The sequence below is a fragment of the Oppia nitens genome, unplaced genomic scaffold (assembly GCF_028296485.1).
Source record: "Oppia nitens isolate AA-2021 unplaced genomic scaffold, nextdenovo-longstitch-racon4-pilon3 scaffold32_pilon_pilon_pilon, whole genome shotgun sequence".
In the NCBI taxonomy this organism is placed as follows: Eukaryota; Metazoa; Arthropoda; class Arachnida; order Sarcoptiformes; family Oppiidae; genus Oppia; species Oppia nitens.
Window position 1 is genome coordinate 576,607 of NW_026533213.1, and position 21,166 is coordinate 597,772.

General features: G+C 26.8%; 4 protein-coding genes across 4 annotated transcripts; 3 read left to right on the forward strand and 1 right to left on the reverse strand.

Annotated features, from left to right (window-relative positions):
- Positions 1-1,412: 1,412 nt before the first annotated feature.
- LOC128956769 (putative defense protein 3) lies at positions 1,413-2,095 on the forward strand. Its single transcript, XM_054302485.1, has one exon. It carries the CDS (start codon positions 1,512-1,514, stop codon positions 2,052-2,054), a length of 543 nt encoding a protein of 180 aa, XP_054158460.1. The 5' UTR covers positions 1,413-1,511; the 3' UTR covers positions 2,055-2,095.
- A 1,159-nt stretch (positions 2,096-3,254) lies between these two features.
- On the forward strand, positions 3,255-4,167 carry LOC128956709 (growth arrest-specific protein 1-like). Its single transcript, XM_054302424.1, has 2 exons — positions 3,255-3,785; positions 4,156-4,167. The coding sequence occupies exons 1-2, from the start codon at positions 3,255-3,257 to the stop codon at positions 4,165-4,167; spliced, it is 543 nt and encodes a 180-aa protein (XP_054158399.1).
- A 9,921-nt stretch (positions 4,168-14,088) lies between these two features.
- LOC128956711 (oplophorus-luciferin 2-monooxygenase non-catalytic subunit-like) lies at positions 14,089-15,588 on the reverse strand (the record flags this gene model as incomplete). Its single annotated transcript, XM_054302425.1, has 2 exons — positions 14,089-14,198; positions 14,625-15,588. Coding segments are annotated over 2 exons (1,074 nt in total), but the record flags the coding sequence as incomplete, so codon positions are not given.
- A 989-nt stretch (positions 15,589-16,577) lies between these two features.
- LOC128956788 (uncharacterized) lies at positions 16,578-17,804 on the forward strand. Its single transcript, XM_054302503.1, has 4 exons — positions 16,578-16,817; positions 17,326-17,424; positions 17,530-17,622; positions 17,752-17,804. The coding sequence occupies exons 1-4, from the start codon at positions 16,608-16,610 to the stop codon at positions 17,773-17,775; spliced, it is 426 nt and encodes a 141-aa protein (XP_054158478.1). The 5' UTR covers positions 16,578-16,607; the 3' UTR covers positions 17,776-17,804.
- Positions 17,805-21,166: the final 3,362 nt, after the last annotated feature.

The window sequence follows — 21,166 nt, forward strand, 5'->3', positions numbered from 1 at the left end:
ATATTTTTATTTTTTAATGTTATTTTTATGTAAATACTGATTGAATACTAATTATAAAATTAAAAATATTTTAAATTTTTTAGTTAAAATTTTAAAAATTATTAATAAAAACCTTGTAATATAAGTATTTATTTTTTTATTAACTTCTTAAACTATCTCAAACTTCTATTTATATTGTAATATGATTATTCTTTTCAACAAATTGGTATTTTTTAACTTTTTAGTTTAATATTTTAAGTAAAATTATGTTATTTTTTGATGAGTTTTAACGTTATTTTAACTTTTTTACTTATTTTTAATCAATAATTAGAATCATATAAATTTTAAAAACATAAAAACACTTACTAAAATAGTATTAACTAAAATTAAAATTTTTATAAATCTCTAAAAAATTTTCGGCGCCTTCGGCGCCGAAATTTTAGGGGGGGTCATTTCTCCTCGTTTTTAAGCGACAATTTTTCCCATTTGGTCAAAAAGTCTGGGGGGTAAAATCCCAATTTCTCGATCTTAGGGGGGGTATTTTGGCCTTACCCCCCTACCCCCCCTTACTTAACCCTGATATATATATACTATTATTAATATTAATATTTAATTAATTAGTTTAAATTAAGTAATAATTTATCTAATAAAGAACATGTGTGTAAAATTACGTCAACTAAAATATTTATTTATTTATTTAAATAATTTACAAATTATTTTTCTATAGTATTATATATAGATTTATTAATAATTTCTAAATTATAAACTATTTTATATATTAATATTATAAAAAATACTAAATAAGTAATATATATACTATTTTTTATCTAATATTAATTATTTATTATGAAATTCTTTTAATTAATAAAAATAAATTTTCGTGAATTTGCTTTATATTAATAAATTATTAATTAACTAAAATAAAATTCTAATAAACTATAAAATTATAAAAACTAAAAATTTAATAAAATTAATGTTTAGATAGAAATGAAATTGTCCGCATTATTTTTTAGAGAATAAAAATATATTTTTTAATTATTTTATTTAAATTAAAATATACAACTTTTTTATAATGATTATAATGATTAGTTAATTATGATATTTAATTAAACAGTATATTATTAATTAAACTATTAAAACTGATAACTATAATAAATATATGTATCGATTATTTATTATCATTATACTGAACACATATATATATAGTATATTTATATATATTATACATGTATATTAATAATAAAATATTATTGTAAACTTGTAAAATCATTGTTATTTAAAAATTTTTGCAATATAATTAAATAATTTTATTACGATAACAATTAATATGAAATATGATTTTTAAAAAATATAAATTACACATAACTATTGAGACATTACAATAGCATATAAATATGAGTTGAAAATTTTTATTATAAAAATATTAATACTATTTAAGTTAAATATTTTTTCTTAAAAAATATTATAATTTTAACTAGATAATTTACTTGATAATAAATAATTATTTATAAAAAAACAATCAAACAAACAAAATGTCTATTATTTTCAATAAAATTAATCTAATTGTATTAATCAGTATAATAATAATTGTTAATATTTCTATACCCTGTCTATGCTTTCCTACCGGTGCTCCAACATGGGCCTGTGCTGACCAGAAACCTGGACACGGTTTTCCACCGCAAAACTCGCCGTCACCCTATCAACTGGATGTCCAGCCACAGCAAAATGGACAGTCGTATAAGCTTACTATCAAGTCGTCCAGTGGCCAAACATTTCGCGGTTTCCTAATCGAAGCCCGACTAGTGGTTGGCAATGGTGTCGGTAGCCAACCGGTCGGCCGTTTCGAGTCGACAAACACGACTATAGCTCATACAATCAATTGTCCCGGCGGTCAAAACAATGCTATTACACACTCAAATCCTGTTGACAAACATGAGATAATTGTGCTCTGGTATCCGCCACCGCAAGGATCAACACCTGGACAGCACTCGTCGGTCAGATTTGTGGCAACAGTAGTGAAGGTATACAATACCTATTGGATGAACCTATTATCAGCACCGATACAATTGAACTAAAAATTTTATTTTGTTGTTAATAAGTTAGATATATTCCCCCCCCCCCCCCCCCCCCCGAAATATTTATTGTAATTTATCTAATTTATTATTTATTTATTTAAAAACTTTTTATTAAAAATCACTAATTATTATATTTTTTTAAAAATTAATTACTATAATTATTATAATTAAATTAATATTTTTTATTATATAAATACAGTATATTATAATTAAATTAATATTTTTTTATTATATAATATAAATACACAGTTAAAGTATATTACAGTAAATTTTTATGATTATGAAGTCATGATTTATCACAATTTTTTTCAAAAAAAATCTTTTTAATTGCTATAATTTTAATTAACAAATATTTTAATATATATATAAATTATATGATACATAAAACTTATGTATAAGTATTCAATGTCACAATTAATAAATAAATAAATAAAAGTTATTTTCATTGAGTTTTATATTTTATTGGATAAACCGGTATATACTGTATATATACAGTATAAAGTAATATAAAATTTTATTACATATATTACTGTTATTATATAGTACTAACATTGATTTTTATAGTTTATGTTAAGTGACACATAAACTTATTTTTACTTTTATTAATAAACTATTTCATCACTTATTTTTATTAAATATTTTAATTAATAATTTATTTTTTGCTTACACTTTACTATTGAATCTAGTTTTCTTGAATATTAATTAATTTTTTAACTTTAGTTTTCACTATTTTATTAATACTCTAATAGAAAAGTTTTATAATTCATTAAATTTTTAAAAAATATTTACTCAATAGTAGTTTTATATAAAAATAATAATAACATTTAAAATGTTTGTTTCGCTGTGTTTAAACCCAAACTATATGTAATAATAATTAATAATAACTTTTAATAAATATATGAAAATTTGATTTCACATTTAATTAAAAAAATAATTTTAAGCCGTAAATAACTTTTATTTTTGTTGTTATTAATTAATTAAAATTATTTATATCAATAAAATATAAATATATATATATATATTTTATCATTATATTGAAATATGAAATCAATGCTATCATTAAAAATAATAACTATTACTATTATTATTATCATAATTAACTTATTATGCATAGACTATGTTTGTACAGTTAGCTTGAATACTAATGATGCTAATAATAATAATCTGAATACTACTACTACTACTACTATTAATTACGACATGTGTGAGCTGGCCCTACCCAAGTGTACCGGCCATCAAGACTGTGGTCTGGCACTACACGACTTCAGGATTGGCTGCCGATCGGAACTGTTTGGCCGACAATCGGATGACAACAACAACAACAACAACAACGGATGTACAGATGAGTGTCGCATATCGGTGCTCAGGCTAACCAAATCTGCACTGGGAGTCAACTATCTGTACTGCCGGTGCGGTGAAAGTTCGTACTGTAATCTAATACAGAAACGATTGAAACGATGTTATCCACAGTCATCGTCGTCATCGCAGTCGGATATGACCGATTGTCATACTATTGAACTGTATTGTCGGGCCGATGCTAACTGTGCACAACTATGGAGTACCTATAGGGACGCCTGCGGACCGGTAGTAGTAGTCAACAGTAACAATGGCAATGACGGCCTCTGTGACGGCAAATGTGTCGACTCGTTTGATGTACTAAGCAATGAGATTGCTATGCAGTTTGGCACTGACCTACTCAAGTGTCGATGCAATAGCAGCAACAACAACAATGTTATTAATTATAATAATAATAAAAATACTAAATTAAATCATTGTTATATTGAGCATGCTAATTTTATACGTAAGTGCTATAAATCGTTTACTGAAAAATTAATTTTGTCTATCATGATATCATCAATATCAATTTTAAGTTTATTTATTTTTTAGTTAAACTAATATAATATTAAAATAATAATGTACATGCAATATTAAGTTTTTTTTTGTATATAATTTATAATTTTTTAAAAATTCTATTAACTTTTAAAAACTTTATGTTAAAAAAATATATATTAAAATAAAGTTACCTTTATCAATATTTGATTTTTCAATAATTTTATTAAATAATTTTTTTAAAATAAAAATTAATTAATTAATTTAATAGTATTGGTTTTAATTGTCTTATAAAATATATAACAATAATATATATAAACATTTTTTATTTAAAGATTTTAATACTAACATATTATAACACACACACACACACAAACACACACACACATATATATATATACTGTATATATAATAACATATTATTATTATTACAATCAACAAATTAAATTATTTATAAATATTTATTCAGCAATGTTAAAAATGTCAAACATTTTTATATATTATTTTTTATAAATATTTATTACACTCAAAAGTTTTTATTTAATGTAATATATATTGTAATATATAACTAATACAGTATATGATATAACAAAAAAAAAATAATTTGACAATCATGCTATACGGTAGATTATTATTATACTAATAGTTGTATTTAGGTACAGTATAGTCAATTAAATATTGTCCAAATAAAAGCAACATTATAAACAAATAATATTAAAAATTAAATAAATATATATTCTTTTATAAAATATTTTTTTTGAAAAATGAGATATTTTAAAATATTAAAAAAATTTATACATTAATTAATTTTCAATATTTATATGGGAATTATTTTATTTTTTTAAATAATAATAATATAATTTAAAAAAAATATAATAATCATGGACAATTTTTAAAATGTTGTTCATCCATAAATTGCAAACCATTAGTACAGTTTAAGTCCTCAATTTGTATACCAAATTGTTTATGTTGTTTATATAGCCAATAGTTTTGACAATCAGCACAATTGAACTGTTGGCCCAATAAACCGATAGTATTCAATGGATTTGCCAACAAAAATGGCTTAAATATACGTTCAGCCAAATAGGTTATCTGATCCGGATCATTGTAGGTAGTTTCATAGTATCTGCCACCAAAATCTAGATAGATAGATTGATGTTTGTTATCTAAAAATGATCCCTGAGCATAGCTTGAACCATTCAGGAATGTATTTTTAGCCAATCCTATTACTAGACCATTATCGCGATTGTGATCATTGAAAACAAACACTTGACTATCAATATAGCTAATCGATGTCCATGATATACTTATATGTTCGAGCACTGGTAGATTGTAAAACGGTTGCCGACCAATTGTTTTGATAGTCAAACCATAGAGACTGAGTTCTTTGAGTTTGGATAGCCTACCGAATGCCCGGTCGGGTATCGACTGGATATTACAGTGTCCGACACTGATTTCCTCAACATTGATAAACTGGTTGAGTATGTCAAACAAGTTTCGCGAGTCAAGTACCGGACTATTGTATAGTTGAAATTTTTTAACCGTATCTACAGTTCCACGGAAAGCATTGGTATGGATCTGTTTCAGGCCAGTCGACTCTTTTATATCAATATCTTCAAACTTGATACCGTGCAGAGCATCGGCAGGTAATTGTCTAATTGATTCAGTGGTTAGCGTAAAATATCTACGTTTCCAACTGTTTGTTTTACCAGTATTTGCTGATAATCTTTTAAATACCGGTTCAATATCTTTGACATCATCTGTATTGCAAAATATGCCAAACCAGTCACACTGACAGGGCTTAACCAGTTCAGCGTCGGGACACTGGTGTTGTTGACAATAGTAAACTGGTATTAGTTTAATAATATTAGATAGCGATGCTATTATAATTATTAAATCTAAAAAAGTAATAATAATATTAGTTAATAAAATAATCATTTTTATTAATAAATATAATAGTATTAATTAAAATACTAATATAAAATTTAATTTTTATATACAGTATATACTATAGTACTCAATACTTACTCAATAAATTTGTAAACATTTTTTTGTGGTTTATTTTCAAAATGATAAAAGTTGTTAATAATTATAATACTGTATTTATTATAAATTATAAATATATAAAATTTAATTATATTATTTTTAATATATTATTTGATGTTAACTTATATACATTATTATTATAATAGATTTTAAAAATTAAATAAAATCAACACATCAATTATATTTTGCTGAAACATTTATTCAGCATGTTTTCAAACAAAATTTTTATATCTCTAAACTTAGTTTCAATTATTAAAAAAATTATTGCAATAACTGATTGAACAAATAATCAATATTATAGTTATAATTATTATAAATGTAAATAATTTTATAAAATAATATTTATTGCTTAATTTACATGTCAAAACTAAAAAAATACTAATGATTGCATAAATATGATGACATTATTATTATTATTATTATTGTTATATAGAATATGAATAATAATATAATGCAGTAAAAGATTATTTACTAATAAAAATTTATAAAAAAACAAAATTATTTATTGAAATTTTAGAATAATAATTATAATACATTTTTTCTTAAAAAAATATTATAATTAATTAGATAAATCAATTTAAACATTTAAATAAAAAAAAATTGTATCATGCACAATTTTTGAAATTACTTTTATCCATAAATGTTTGACCATTATTAGTACAATTTAGGTCAAGAATTTGTGTCAATAAATTGTTATTATTATTATTATTATTATATAACCAATAGTTGCCACAATCGCTACAATTAAACTGTTGTCCCAATAGACTGATAGTATTCAATGGGTTTGCCAATAAAAATGGTCGAAATATAGTCTCAGTTAAATAGGTTAGTTGTTTTGGGTAACTATAGATAGGGTAATTGTTTTGAACATAACTAAAATTTAATTGTACCGGTCTATGTTTAATACATATAAAAGTATCCTGGTGAAAACATGATTCACACAGGTGCTTATTGAGTACCAGTCCCAGTTTTAGCAATTTAGTATTGGTAATGCTATCATTAAAACTAAATACATTGTTATCTAAATACGGAATCGATGTATTAAATATGATTAGATCGTTGAGCACTGGTAGCTGATAGAACGGGCGGTAACCAATTGTTTTGATTGACTGACCAGACAAATAGAGACCAACCAGTTTAGATAGTCGACGAAAAGCGTGATCGGGTATCGACTGGATATTACAATTGCCGACATTGATTGTCTCAATATTTTCAAACTGATTTAATATGTCAAACAAGTTACTTGAGTCCAGTAGAGGACTATTCAATAGTATAAACATTTCCACTGTATCTACTGTTCCTCGAAATGCATTGATGTCGATATGTTTCAGACGGTTTACGTCAGCAATCTTTATATATTTAAACGCAACTGTTTGTAGTGAATCGGCCGGCAATTGTTCAACTACTGCACTATCAGATAACCTAAAGTATTGTTTTGTCCAATTATTTGCAACAATTTTTTGAAATATTGGCTTAATATCTACTATGATATTGTTTTGACAAATTATGCCATCAGGGTTACACGTACACGGTTTTATAGTATCGGTACTGGGACATTGATTACTACAGTTATAAACTGGTATTAGTATTATACTAATAGTTGATAGAAATGTTATAATAGCCAAATCTGTTTAATAATAATTAATAAATAATAATTTGATAATATATTTTTAGAGATATATAATTATAATAAAGTCAAACAATTTTGTTTTATATATTTTTTCAAATATACATACATATTAATTTTGTTGGCATTTTTGTTTGCGTTGAAATAGATAAAGTTTGTACTAATTTTTTTTTGTTGACAAATTAGTATTATTGCTTTTAACTTACAGTATATATATATAGTATATTATTTTTTACAAAAAATCAAAAATTATAAAACTAAAAATCAAAAATAATTATTTACATTCAATAAACAATTACATTGTTTATGATATTTATTCATAATATTTTTAAAAATAAAATTATTTAATTTATTATTAATTAGCAAAATTATTTAATCATTTCATTTATTATTGCAATATATCAGTTGTACAAATAAATTGTTAATCTTTAAAATATTTAAACAAAATTATTTTTATATATGTTATTACAAAAACTAATAGTTAATAATTTTTTTTTTTAATTGAATTTAAAGTTGAAAATGTATCAAGCACAAGTTTCAAAGTCATAATTTTCAGTCAAAAAATTTCATACCATTAGTACAGTTTAGGTCAACTAATTGTTTCAAAAGTTTTGTTATGTTATTTATATAACCAATAGTTTCAGTCCAATCAATACAATAAAAATTTTTGTTTGTATACAACTATAGTATTGTATAAAACAATTAAAAAAATGCCTTAAATATACTATCAGCTAAATAGGTTATCCAGTCCCTATTTTGAAAAAAAATATTTACTAAATTAATATATTACAAATATTTTAACATAAATGTAAGCATAATAAATACAAAACAATTAACAACAACAAAATAAATAAAAATAGTAAATCACATTTTACATGTACATTATATTGAAATTTATATTGTTAAATTTATATATAAATTACATTAATTTTAAATATTATTGCATAAATATTTATACAACTTGTAAAAATTATTTATTTATTTCATGTATTTTATAACTAATTTCAAAAGTATTGCGCAAATTAATGTGTAATTAATATTAAACATAAAAATAACATTAAATATGATAATCATTTTAAATTATTTTGAAAAAAAAGTTTATCTATCTATGAAAATTAAAATAAAAAAATTATTATTGTGAAAGTAAAATAATTAATAACAAAAACTAACTTAATTACTAAATATAATATAATAGATATAACATATTATTAGGAGTTATATTTCAATTATAATTAAATGTTATATTAGATTTTTGATAAATATATAATTACAAAAATAAGTCTTAACATTAGTTAAATACAATTTTTTATACAATTATTTTTAGTTAAATTTCAAAGTTATTAGTAATTGTGAACTCAATCTGTTAACTACTTTTTAATACAAATATTATTCATGTAATTCAAAACCTATTGTTTGCCGTCGATTCAAACCAATGTTAAAATATTTAATTAATTATTTTAATTGTTTACAATTAATATTATTTGCCCACAATTTCTATGTTTATTAATTAATATATGTTTTAATTGAATAAATTAGTTTTATTTAGTTATTGATAAAAATAACTGTGTTTTAAATCATACAATTATTACACACACTATTACCCGATATCCGGACAATCACTCGGACACAGGTCACACAGCAAGACATACCAGTTCGCATCGGGACCTGAATTAACAACAATCAACACAGCAAGACATACCTGTTCGGCTGTTGATAACCAGTTGGTACATCACATATCATTGCAACGGATCTACCCTAAGGGCCGTAACCGCTGTAATAGTGGTGAATCGGGAATCACACACCCCATAACCCACACAACTCGGTCCACGACCGCAATAATTGGCGCAGTCGGCAGGATTCCCGACTCCACGTCAAATCAATAGCAAAACACATGCCGTATAGGCATACATACGTACCAACGCGCACCTATCCACTCCGAAACAGAAGTCGATCAACACCACAACTGAAAGTGAAGTCACCCGAGACTCACCTCTATATACACCTTTCAACTCATCTAATAGTAACAATACAGTAATAAATACAATGTCACTAGACGGCAACAACGACAATACACAGAACAGACCACAAACTACTAATCGTCAACTCAAATTACCGCGATTCAGTGGCAGTGCCGATAAAATTGAAATAAGCGGACACTTGAGACTATTCGAGAGAGCATACAGCCATCTCAGCGATGCCGAAAAAATAATAAAAATTGCAGAATTCCTAAGTGATGACGCGTACAACTACTACACCAATGACATCATATCAAACCCCGACGCTGATTGGGATGATGTTAGCACAATGCTCATCATAGCCTTTGGTAACGCTCACCGCGCATCTCCAGTCGCTGAAGCAAACAAATGTAAACTTATGCGCACAGAGACTATATATCAATATTATGAGCGAAAATTGAAAATTTTACGCCGTATCAAAGGTCTCGAACCACGAGATATATGTCAATTTTTAACAGAAGGTCTTTATCCAGACTTTAAGGACAAATTTTTAGGCAAACGCTTTGACTCAATTGTTGAATGGCTTGAACTCGCACAGGACATTGAACTCGACATGAATCGTCGTCCACAACAATCAAAAAGCCACAGCACTCACTACACCGACCATCAGTCTGGTCACAAAAGCAAACAACCATTTAAAGGAAATAACAAATTTAAATCACAACCAAAGAAACTCCCACCATATGATTGCAAATACTGTTTAGAAGAAGGCCAACATAATCGCCACTGGCATAGTGACTGTCCACGCAGAAGCAATCGTGTGCAAAACAGTACTACTTCACGCTCATACTCAAGAGCACAGTCACCAACAGCTGAAACATCTGACACCAATCATTTTATTGAGCAAAATATGTCAGCACAGACCTACAAAACAAATGATCGTATTTTAATACCGGGATTTTTAATATACAAAAAAATAATGTGTTTTGCAGACATAGGCTCAACTATTGATATCGTATCTCTCAAAGCAGTCAAACACTTTCGCCTAATACTAGACACTCGCTATAATAAAGTCGTACAGCTGGCAAAGGGACAGTGCAAGACAATTGGTCAATGCACATTTCAATTAACAATTAATAATACATCAAAACAAATCACTGTGCATGTATTACCTGACTTTGCATATTCACTACTATTGTCACTTAATACATTGGGTCTATTTGGCGTAATAATAGACACAACCAACAGATCAGTAACATACCATGATAATCTGATCCCGTCACACAATTATCTAATAAATGATAATTTAAATAAAATTTCAATCAATTCAAATGTACCTAATCACAAGGTAATCAGCGAATACAAACTCAATGCACTCAATACATCAATGTCTATACAAGACATGTCAATCAGTACTAATAACAGTACTGTAAACACAAATAAAATCAGTACTGAAATTATTAAAAAAAATCAATAATAAGCACATCACGGACACACGATGTTATCAATAAAACTATAATATCTATTGACAATCAAATCAAAGAAATTCAATTGCCACAAACATTGCAAAAATTATTATTCAATTACAAACATATTTTTGCCACCGATTCATTTGATTTGAATCGCATTAAAGTCGAGTCTCATCGGATCATTTTAACCGACAATATCCCAATATCACAACTGCCATACCGTCAATCTTTCGAAAACTCAGTTGAAACTGAGCGCCAGATAACTGAGCTATTAAGCAAAGGATTGATACGCGAAAGCAAGTCACCCTATGCTGCTCCTGTAACACTGGCGTCTAAAAAAGATGGTACTAAACGTTTGTGTATTGATTATCGTCGCCTTAATGCTAAAACCGTTGCAGATATGACACCACTTCCTAACATTCAAGATATTATGAACCGATTACAGGGTTCACAGTATTTCAGTAAATTGGATTTTGCTTCAGGGTATTGGCAGGTACCCATACACAATGATGACATTTCTAAGACAGGATTTGTCACACAAACCAAACACTACGAGTGGTTAGTACTACCGTTTGGTCTTAAAAACGCCCCATCAACGTTTCACCGTATCGTACAGACAATTCTCGGTACTCTTCTATATAATGGCGTCATATCATATTTAGATGACATTATTGTTTATGCCGACACACAACAAAAACATGATACTCTTTTAAATCAAGTCTTTGACAGATTATCACAACACAGCGCACGTCTAAAGCTATCAAAATGTCAATTCAATGTCAAACAAATTGAGTTTTTAGGACATAACATTGATGGCACAACTGTCCGTCCACCAGATGCCAAAGTCAAAGCAATAGTTGACTTCCCAATACCAACAAATCAAAAGGATGTTCAACGCTTTCACGGACTCATTAATTATTTACGTGAATACATAAATGAATTCGCTTTAATAGCTGAACCTCTCACTCAACTTCTACGCAAAGGGAAAGCATTTCACTGGACAGAGAATCAACAACAAGCCTTTGAACGATTTCAATATCTGTTAACACAACAACCGGTCAGACATCTGTTTGACCCAACAAAACCAAGTGTGCTCTATACCGATGCCAGTACTATTGGTATAGCAGGCATACTCACTCAAGATAACCACCCAATTGGCTATTTTTCTCGCAAGTTATCCAGCGCTGAAACCAGATATTATGTCACAGAACTCGAGTTGTTGGCACTTTACGAGTCAATTCATTACTTCCGCATATACATAGAGTCAACCAAATTTACAGTATATACGGACCACAAAGCTCTTCAAAGGTTATCAAACTTCAAGTCAACCAAAAAAAAAACTTTATCGCTGGTCAGATGAACTCAGCACATACGACTTTGAAGTCATTCACAAACCGGGCAAATACATGGCTCATGTCGATGCCTTATCACGAGCACCTGTCTGTAATTACATTTCAGACACAATAATCATGCAATCACAACAACTGGCAATCAAAGACAATGATAGCTACACTCCAGTTGTCAATACTTCAAATAACATTACTTTATCGAAAGACCTGTCAGTTGTATCAAACACACAGATGCCTTTACAACAATTAGCCGATAAAAATAAATTATTTGCTAAACTGGTTGACAAAACAAACACTACTGGATTGCAAACAAAACGACTATTTGGTCGCAATCTCATAGTTATACCGCCAAAATTGGTATCACAAATATTGACATCCAGTCACGATGAATGTGGTCACCCTGGTATAAGGACAACCAAAAGACAAATTCAATACAAATATTACTGGAAAGACATGCACCGAGACATCGAGTTATATGTAAAGTCATGTCATATCTGCCAACTCACTAAACCAGTCAATCACAAACACTTTGGTCAACTACAGCCCATACCAACACCAACAAAACCATACGACTTATTAGCTATGGATACAATGGATTTCCGTTCAAGTGATGGAAAATACAATTATTTACAAGTAATAATTGACCACCACAGCAGATACATTTGGGCCTACCCTACCAAATCTAACACCGCACAGACAGCAGTTGACTGTCTAAACAAAGCTATTCAATCAGCAACAACACCTGTTGCCCGCCTATTGACAGACAATGGCACCAATTTTACAAGTAAATTATTTAAAGATTATCTCAGAAGACAAAATATTAAGCACTCGCTGACGACACCCTATCACCCGGCATCCAATGGAACTGTCGAACGGGCCAATGGATCACTCAAACAACGTCTTAGATCAGCACAACTCAAGCACCGTAACTACAAATGGTGTTCACTCGTCTCACAGGTTGTTGATCAGTACAACCAATCAATCCATTCAGTTACAGGTTATACACCAGCATATCTCATGACTGGCACTGATAATCTTAACACAACTGGTGACTTGTCTAACGCCAGACAATCAGCAAGTGCCAAATCAGACAACGAAAAAGCAGTTGTAAAACAAAGATATGATAAACAGCACAGTCCTCTCAATTTACAGATCGGCGACTTAGTTAAAGTCAAACTTCCACACAACCGACCGGACCGTAAAAAGTTGGATCCACTCTTCGAGGGACCGCTTGTTATCACCAAAATAACATCACAGGTCAACGCTGAAGGACATCATTTGGATAAACCAAATGCACCAACACTTAAGCTACATGTGTCACAACTAGCTCCTTATCTCAAACGGATCTAATCTAGGTCGCGGGGGAGTATTAGGAGTTATATTTCAATTATAATTAAATGTTATATTAGATTTTTGATAAATATATAATTACAAAAATAAGTCTTAACATTAGTTAAATACAATTTTTTATACAATTATTTTTAGTTAAATTTCAAAGTTATTAGTAATTGTGAACTCAATCTGTTAACTACTTTTTAATACAAATATTATTCATGTAATTCAAAACCTATTGTTTGCCGTCGATTCAAACCAATGTTAAAATATTTAATTAATTATTTTAATTGTTTACAATTAATATTATTTGCCCACAATTTCTATGTTTATTAATTAATATATGTTTTAATTGAATAAATTAGTTTTATTTAGTTATTGATAAAAATAACTGTGTTTTAAATCATACAATTATTACACACACTATTACCCGATATCCGGACAATCACTCGGACACAGGTCACACAGCAAGACATACCAGTTCGCATCGGGACCTGAATTAACAACAATCAACACAGCAAGACATACCTGTTCGGCTGTTGATAACCAGTTGGTACATCACATATCATTGCAACGGATCTACCCTAAGGGCCGTAACCGCTGTAATAGTGGTGAATCGGGAATCACACACCCCATAACCCACACAACTCGGTCCACGACCGCAATAATATTATTATAAACTAATTTAATTATAAAATTATTATTTTATTTCTTCTAATTAAAATATTAAACTAATAAAATTTTAGTTACAATTTTTAATATACAGTATAATAATAAATAGTTTTTAATACAACTATTAAAAAAATATTTTTAATCAAATAATAAATTTATTATAAATTAATTGATACAATGATTTTTTCATAAGTATAAACATTTTCGTTTGTTTGTTTGTTTTGATGTTAATTAAAAAAATGAATTTTATGAACATTTATTGAAATTATTTTTATCCATAAACGCCAAACCATTAGCACAATTTAGATCAACTAATTGTTTCAATAATTTTTGTTGTTTATGTAGCCAATAGTTGCGACAATCATCGCAATTGAATTGTTGTTTATATAAAGTAATAATATTCAATGGGTTGGCCAACAAAAATCCTTGAAATACTACCTCAGCTAAATAGGTTATTTGATTTGGATCCGTATAGATACCACCGTATACTTTACCACCAAAATCTATGTTGACAGGTCGGTGCTTGAAAACATTGAGAAAAGTATCTTGGTTAAAACATGAACCGCCAAGTTGACCATTTTTGAACAGTCCCAATGTTAGTGGTGGTAGTGGTAGCTGTTTATTATCATCATTGGTAGTAAAATTATCATTGAAAACAAAAACATTGCTATCTATATAGCTAATGGATGTCTGAAATATGTATAGCCGTTCGAGCACTGGTAGCTCAGAGAACGGTTGCCGACCGATAGTCTTAATTGTCTGACCAAACAATACCAGTTCCGTGAGTTTAGATAGTCCTACAAAAGCCCGATCGGGTATCGACTGGATATTACAGTCGCCGACACTTATTTGTTGGACATTCAGAAACTGGTTTAGTATGTCAAACAAGTTGCTTGAATCAAGTAGTGGACTATCCCATAGAACTACGGACATCACTTTATCTACTGTCCCACGAAATGCATTGGTATCTATATGTTTCAAACTACTGGCATCCCATATACTTATCCTCGAAAATGTCAGTCCCTGTAGGCAATCCTCGGGCAACTGTTCCAACGATGTACTATGCAATCCTAAATCCATAAACTGTTTGCCGCCCCAACTGTCCGTATAGTTGGCAGCTATTTGCTTGAATAGTGATTTAACATCTCGTATGTCGGCATCTGATTTACAATTGATGCCAAACGAGTCACACAAACAGGGAGCTACTACTTGAGCATCAGGACATTGGCCACAGTAGTGGACAGGTATGTTGTAAACTAATACAAATAAAGCTAAATCTATTTAAAAAATTTGTTAATTTTTAAAATATGTATTAATTATTTTACCATAACTTTACTAATAAATTTTTAGTAAAGTATAATATTTTTTTATGAAACTTACTTAATAAATATTTGAACATTTTTTTATATAAATGTTAATTAAAATTTTATATTATATTTTTGCTAAAAATAATCAATTTTTTTATTGTCTTATATACTAAATTTGTTTAAATCATCTATTTATACATATGATATATTACAGTAATTCAATGTAATTATAAATTAAATTTCACTAAAAACATTGAAAAAATACAAAAATATAAATAGAAAAATTTAAACCTAAATAAACAAAATTATTATGTACTAAATTGTTATATAAATTAAAATAAATAATAAAAGTTTTTACATGTATAACTTTTCTAATAGATTTTTTTTAATCAATTTATTTATCTATATTTGATATTATATATAATAAAATGTTTATTCAGCATGTTTAAATTTACTAATATTTTTGTATATAAAATTTATTTAATTATATAAAAATATATATTAATATCAATAAAATTATAATTATATTATTATTTGTAAAATATAAAATATAAAAAGTTTTTAACATTATTAAACAATTTTTTATGCATACAATAAATACTGTACTAATGAATAACAACTTAATAATAAATTATAATTAAAAAAAATAATAATTTATACATAATATTTGCAAAATGATATTATTTTTTTAATTAAAAAATTTAAAGTTATAAATATTGTATGATAATTATGCAAACAAGTATAGTATAATTTTTTAATTAGATTTACATTTAATTAAGAAATATAATTTTTTGAAAATATGGCGAAATATAAATTAAAATAAAATAAAAAAAATTAATTAAAATATTATAATAATAATAATAAAAAAGTATTTGTTGGTAAATATATTACATAATACATAATATATAATATTTAAAAAATCCTAATAATAAATCATAAATCAGCTAAAAAACAAACCGTTCAACAATGTTGACAAAATTATTGCAAACCTATATTATTATTGTCCATATTATACTACCTGGATGGTTTATTTATAAATCAATGGCCGAAAAGACAGTATTAAATGCCGATGCATTGGATATATTGAAAAATATTGGCCAACAATTATGTACGGATACACTAACTGCTAATCAAACATTAGTTGCTGACCAATGCCAGTATTGGATATCTACAAAGGTATTGTTTAGTTAGTTTTTATTTTAATAAAATTTTTTTTTTAAAAAACGAATAAATACAATAGAAAATAAATATATTTTTTTAATTTTATTTAAATTAAACTATTAGAAAATATTTGTTTAAGTAGTAACAAAAAATAAATTATTACAAATAATTATAATTAATTATAATATATATGTATGTACAGTAAAGTATATACATATCAATTGTTAACTATTTAGTTTCATATTTTTTTTATTATTATTTAACTATTCATATTATACTATTTTTTTATTTAAATAAAACTATTAGAAAATATTTGTTTAAGTACTAACAAAAAATTAATTATTACAAATAATTATAATTAATGTATAATATAAATGTATATATATAGAATATACATGTCAATTGTTAACAATTTATTTTAAAATTTTTATTATTATTATTATATAACTATTCATATTATAAAATTTTTAAAAATTTATTTAAAAATTAATTCAAAATTAATAATAATAATAATAATTAAAAGTTTATGAAAGCTTTCAAAACTTGTCTGGCAATAGTTAAGCAAACAAACAAAATAACTAAACCGTTTCCATGTTATTTCATACCAGATAGAAAAGATGCGGTACATAAAAATATTTATTATTTTTTATAAAAAATATATATTTAATTAATTAATATATATATAGACTTTTTTTTTAAAAAAAATAATAATTTAATTTAATATTAGTTTGGCACTTGTATGACAAAAAGTAAAGGCTTAGGCAAATATGTAGGCATTGATGGCGACTCCATAACTGCTGAAACATATAACAGTTATTCGGTATTAATTTATTTTATTTATTTTTTTATAATAAATTTTTGTTAAAATTTATTTTAACATTTTTGTTGTTGTTTTAATTATAGCATTTATATTTAATTAATAATAAATATTGTTTTTGTTTTTTTCTAGATATGCATGAAAAAACTTTTATAAATGTTATTATTATTATTATTTGTTGGTGTTAAGTTTATTACTATTTGAAACTATTATTAAAAAACTATTATATATATATAAATTATTATTAAAATTATATATCTAATAATCTGATAAAATTTTTAAAAATTTAAATAAATACATTATATTTAACATTGATTATTAGCTATTTTATATTAATAGAGATATTTATAATTTAAATATTTTTACATTATAATAATTAGGTTATAAGCATTAAATACAGTATTTATGTTTTTAAATATATGTATAGTGATGTTAATTAATTTTTTTTAGATAAAAAAATATATTTATTTTTATCAAATTAATTATAATAATATATCAAAATCAACTAAAAAAATAATTTTATTGTTTAAAATAAAATTAAAATAACAGTATTAATAATAATAATAATATTAATACACGTGTGAACTCATTATACTGAACTCAATGATACTGATAATTATGATGATATTACTGAACACACTGTAATTTTTCATAATTATATATATATATAAAGTAATTGTTATGCATATATAAAGTATAGTATATTTGCACAATAAATATAAGGATAGCATCTTTTATACTGTATATCCGTTACATACATACAGTACACATACAGTACACACACACACACACACACACACACACACACACACACACACACACACACACACACACACACACACACACACACACACACACACACACACATACACATACATACATACAATCAAAATATAAGTTAAATAAAATGCACACAAATTAAAAGGCATTTTATTATTACATTTTAAATACACGGCTATTATCTCACGATTTTATCTGATAATCAGTAGCTTCACATCAATAATTATGCGGATAATTATAAACATTTGAAAAAACAATTGAAGGACAGTTAGGCTTTAATTTGTGACAGTTTTTTGTTGTTGGATAGTTGTATGTTATGTTATATCATAACTATCACAACACATTGTATAACTTGTTTTGCTATATTTATGATATAATATGTGTTATTTATTTATTTTAATTTAACATTTCATTTTGTTGCTGAAAATATAGACTAAATATTGAATATTTTGTGTTAAACATATTGTTATTATTAATAAAAATGTATTAATAATTTTGTATTATTTGTTAAAATAGTGTAATGTTTTTTTTTATTTGATAATATTTTATTATTATTATAATTATATATAATAATTATAATAATAGTAATTTGAAATAAATGTGTAATATATATATATAAATAAAATGATTAATAGATTTATCCATATAAGTTCAAAATATAAATTATATTATTAAATATATTTTATTGTGTGGAAATAACATAGATATTTAATGCTAAATAAAGTAATATTATGTTTTTAAAATTGTTAAATTAGATAAAAAAAATATTTATTTATTTTTAAAAAATTGTTATATTTTTAGAAAAAATGTTATTTTATATTCAAATTACATACTATTTTGAAAACTATTTCATTGTGTTTTACAATAATGTAAGTTGATTATTAGTTTTTTAATATAATATTTATAGTTTTAAAATTTATTTAATTAAAATAACATTTAGTTATTTTTAAAATTTTTAAAAATAACTTATTAAAATGTATAATAATTTATTAATAATATATATATATATATACTATTATACTACTATTATATATATACTATATATTTATTTGTTTATTTTCTTAAAAATAGTTTTATATACAATATTTTTTAGAAAATTTTTAAATATATATATATATATATATTTATAAATTTATTTTATTATAATTGTATTTACAAATAAAATATAAATTAATTATTATTATTTATAACGTTGGTTATAACGTGGTAATTAAGGTCTAAAAAAATGTTTCAAGTGATTGATGTTACCGATAGTATTGATAAAAGTTTAGCAAAACGTTTGAGCAATTGGGAAAGGGAATGGGAGCTAAAGCCAACTAAGCACAAGACATTGGATATTATCCGATGGCTGGCACTCGCCCTATGCACCGGTGGTCTACTATACACTACATACCTGTTACTGGAACAGGCATTCAGCGGCCGTACAGTTGTCAACATTGACGTACGTCGGCTGGACTATGATGTAATACCGGCCGTTACTGTCTGCTATCCGTATGCACTGTCCATACAGGGTATGGCCGACCGTTACGATGAACTACAGGAGCTGTATGATAGCTATTCGGAGATAGTAAACGGTATTATCGACGGTGGTTGTAATGTCGATGACTATTACAATCAAGAGATTAAACAAAATTTAGAGAACTTGTATCATAAGTTTGAAGACTTTTTTAAGGCCCAAAATATTCCCGTTTATGAAATGTTTGACAACAACCTGACCCTACAGTTTCATACACAACATCAACAACAAGAAACTACTGATAGGAGAAAAGGATGTCAAACACAGGGACCGTTAGTCTACATAAAAGTCGAAGACATTTTCGGTTCCGTCACTGATGATGGCGATAATGACAACTATTTTATTACCGATACGGATCCAGTTGTATCGTTTGTTGCCTATCGTCAGCACAATTGGCTAAAATGTTATACATTTTACAGTCAACTATCAGCTAACAACAGTAGTCGATGGAGTAATTTGAAAATACATTTCCAATCAATGAAACTGGAAATCCGTCACAACGATTGGAACTACCCGGCCACTCTATGGGATGATAAGCCGTATAATGGTATATTTTTCAATATACACTCACCGGCTGATATGCCATTTGGCGGATCCTATAACAAGTTTAAGGTACTGCGCTCCGGCTACAAGTATCTGATGAGCTATCATACACTGCAGACACATCTACTGGAACCGCCCTATAAGACCCGGTGCCAGAACTACGACCGCAACAGTAGCGATGGCCAGCGGACATGGTCTGACTGTATGTATCAGTGTTTTGTTAGGCAAGTTGATGACCAGTGTCGACAACACCAGTCTAATCAGTCATCGGTCGATAGCGAAATGTGTCATAACTGTCTGCTACCGTCAAACATCTATCTGAGACAGTATGCAATGCAAGACAAACAGCGAAACTATACCCTATGCGATGAACAGTTAACAATGTTGACAAACAAAGAGCTACAAATGTGGACCAAACGTATGCTATTGGGCTGCGATCAGGTATGTCCGCAGGAATGTCACCAATGGAACTATATGTTCCAGATTGACCAGAAACTTGAGCTCACCCTAAACGATAGTAACATACAGCCGTCGACAATGTTGGGTAATAATAATAATAATAATAATATGTGGATAAAAAACTTGGAAATACATATCAAACACAATCAGATACCCGATCAGGTTATTACACACGTACCCGAAATGTCTACTGTATCGATGATCAGTAATTTTGGTGGTCTAATAGGTGTATGGCTTGGTTTGCATGCC

Bases quoted from the DNA above. Each gene is read 5' to 3' on its own strand.
- LOC128956769 (XM_054302485.1), top strand. From the start codon at position 1,512: ATGTCTATTATTTTCAATAAAATTAATCTAATTGTATTAATCAGTATA.
- LOC128956709 (XM_054302424.1), top strand. From the start codon at position 3,255: ATGTGTGAGCTGGCCCTACCCAAGTGTACCGGCCATCAAGACTGTGGT.
- LOC128956788 (XM_054302503.1), top strand. From the start codon at position 16,608: ATGTTGACAAAATTATTGCAAACCTATATTATTATTGTCCATATTATA. The intron at 16,818-17,325 runs GTATTGTTTAGT...AATAATTAAAAG, and splicing joins AGTATTGGATATCTACAAAG to TTTATGAAAGCTTTCAAAAC. The intron at 17,425-17,529 runs GTACATAAAAAT...ATTTAATATTAG, and splicing joins TACCAGATAGAAAAGATGCG to TTTGGCACTTGTATGACAAA.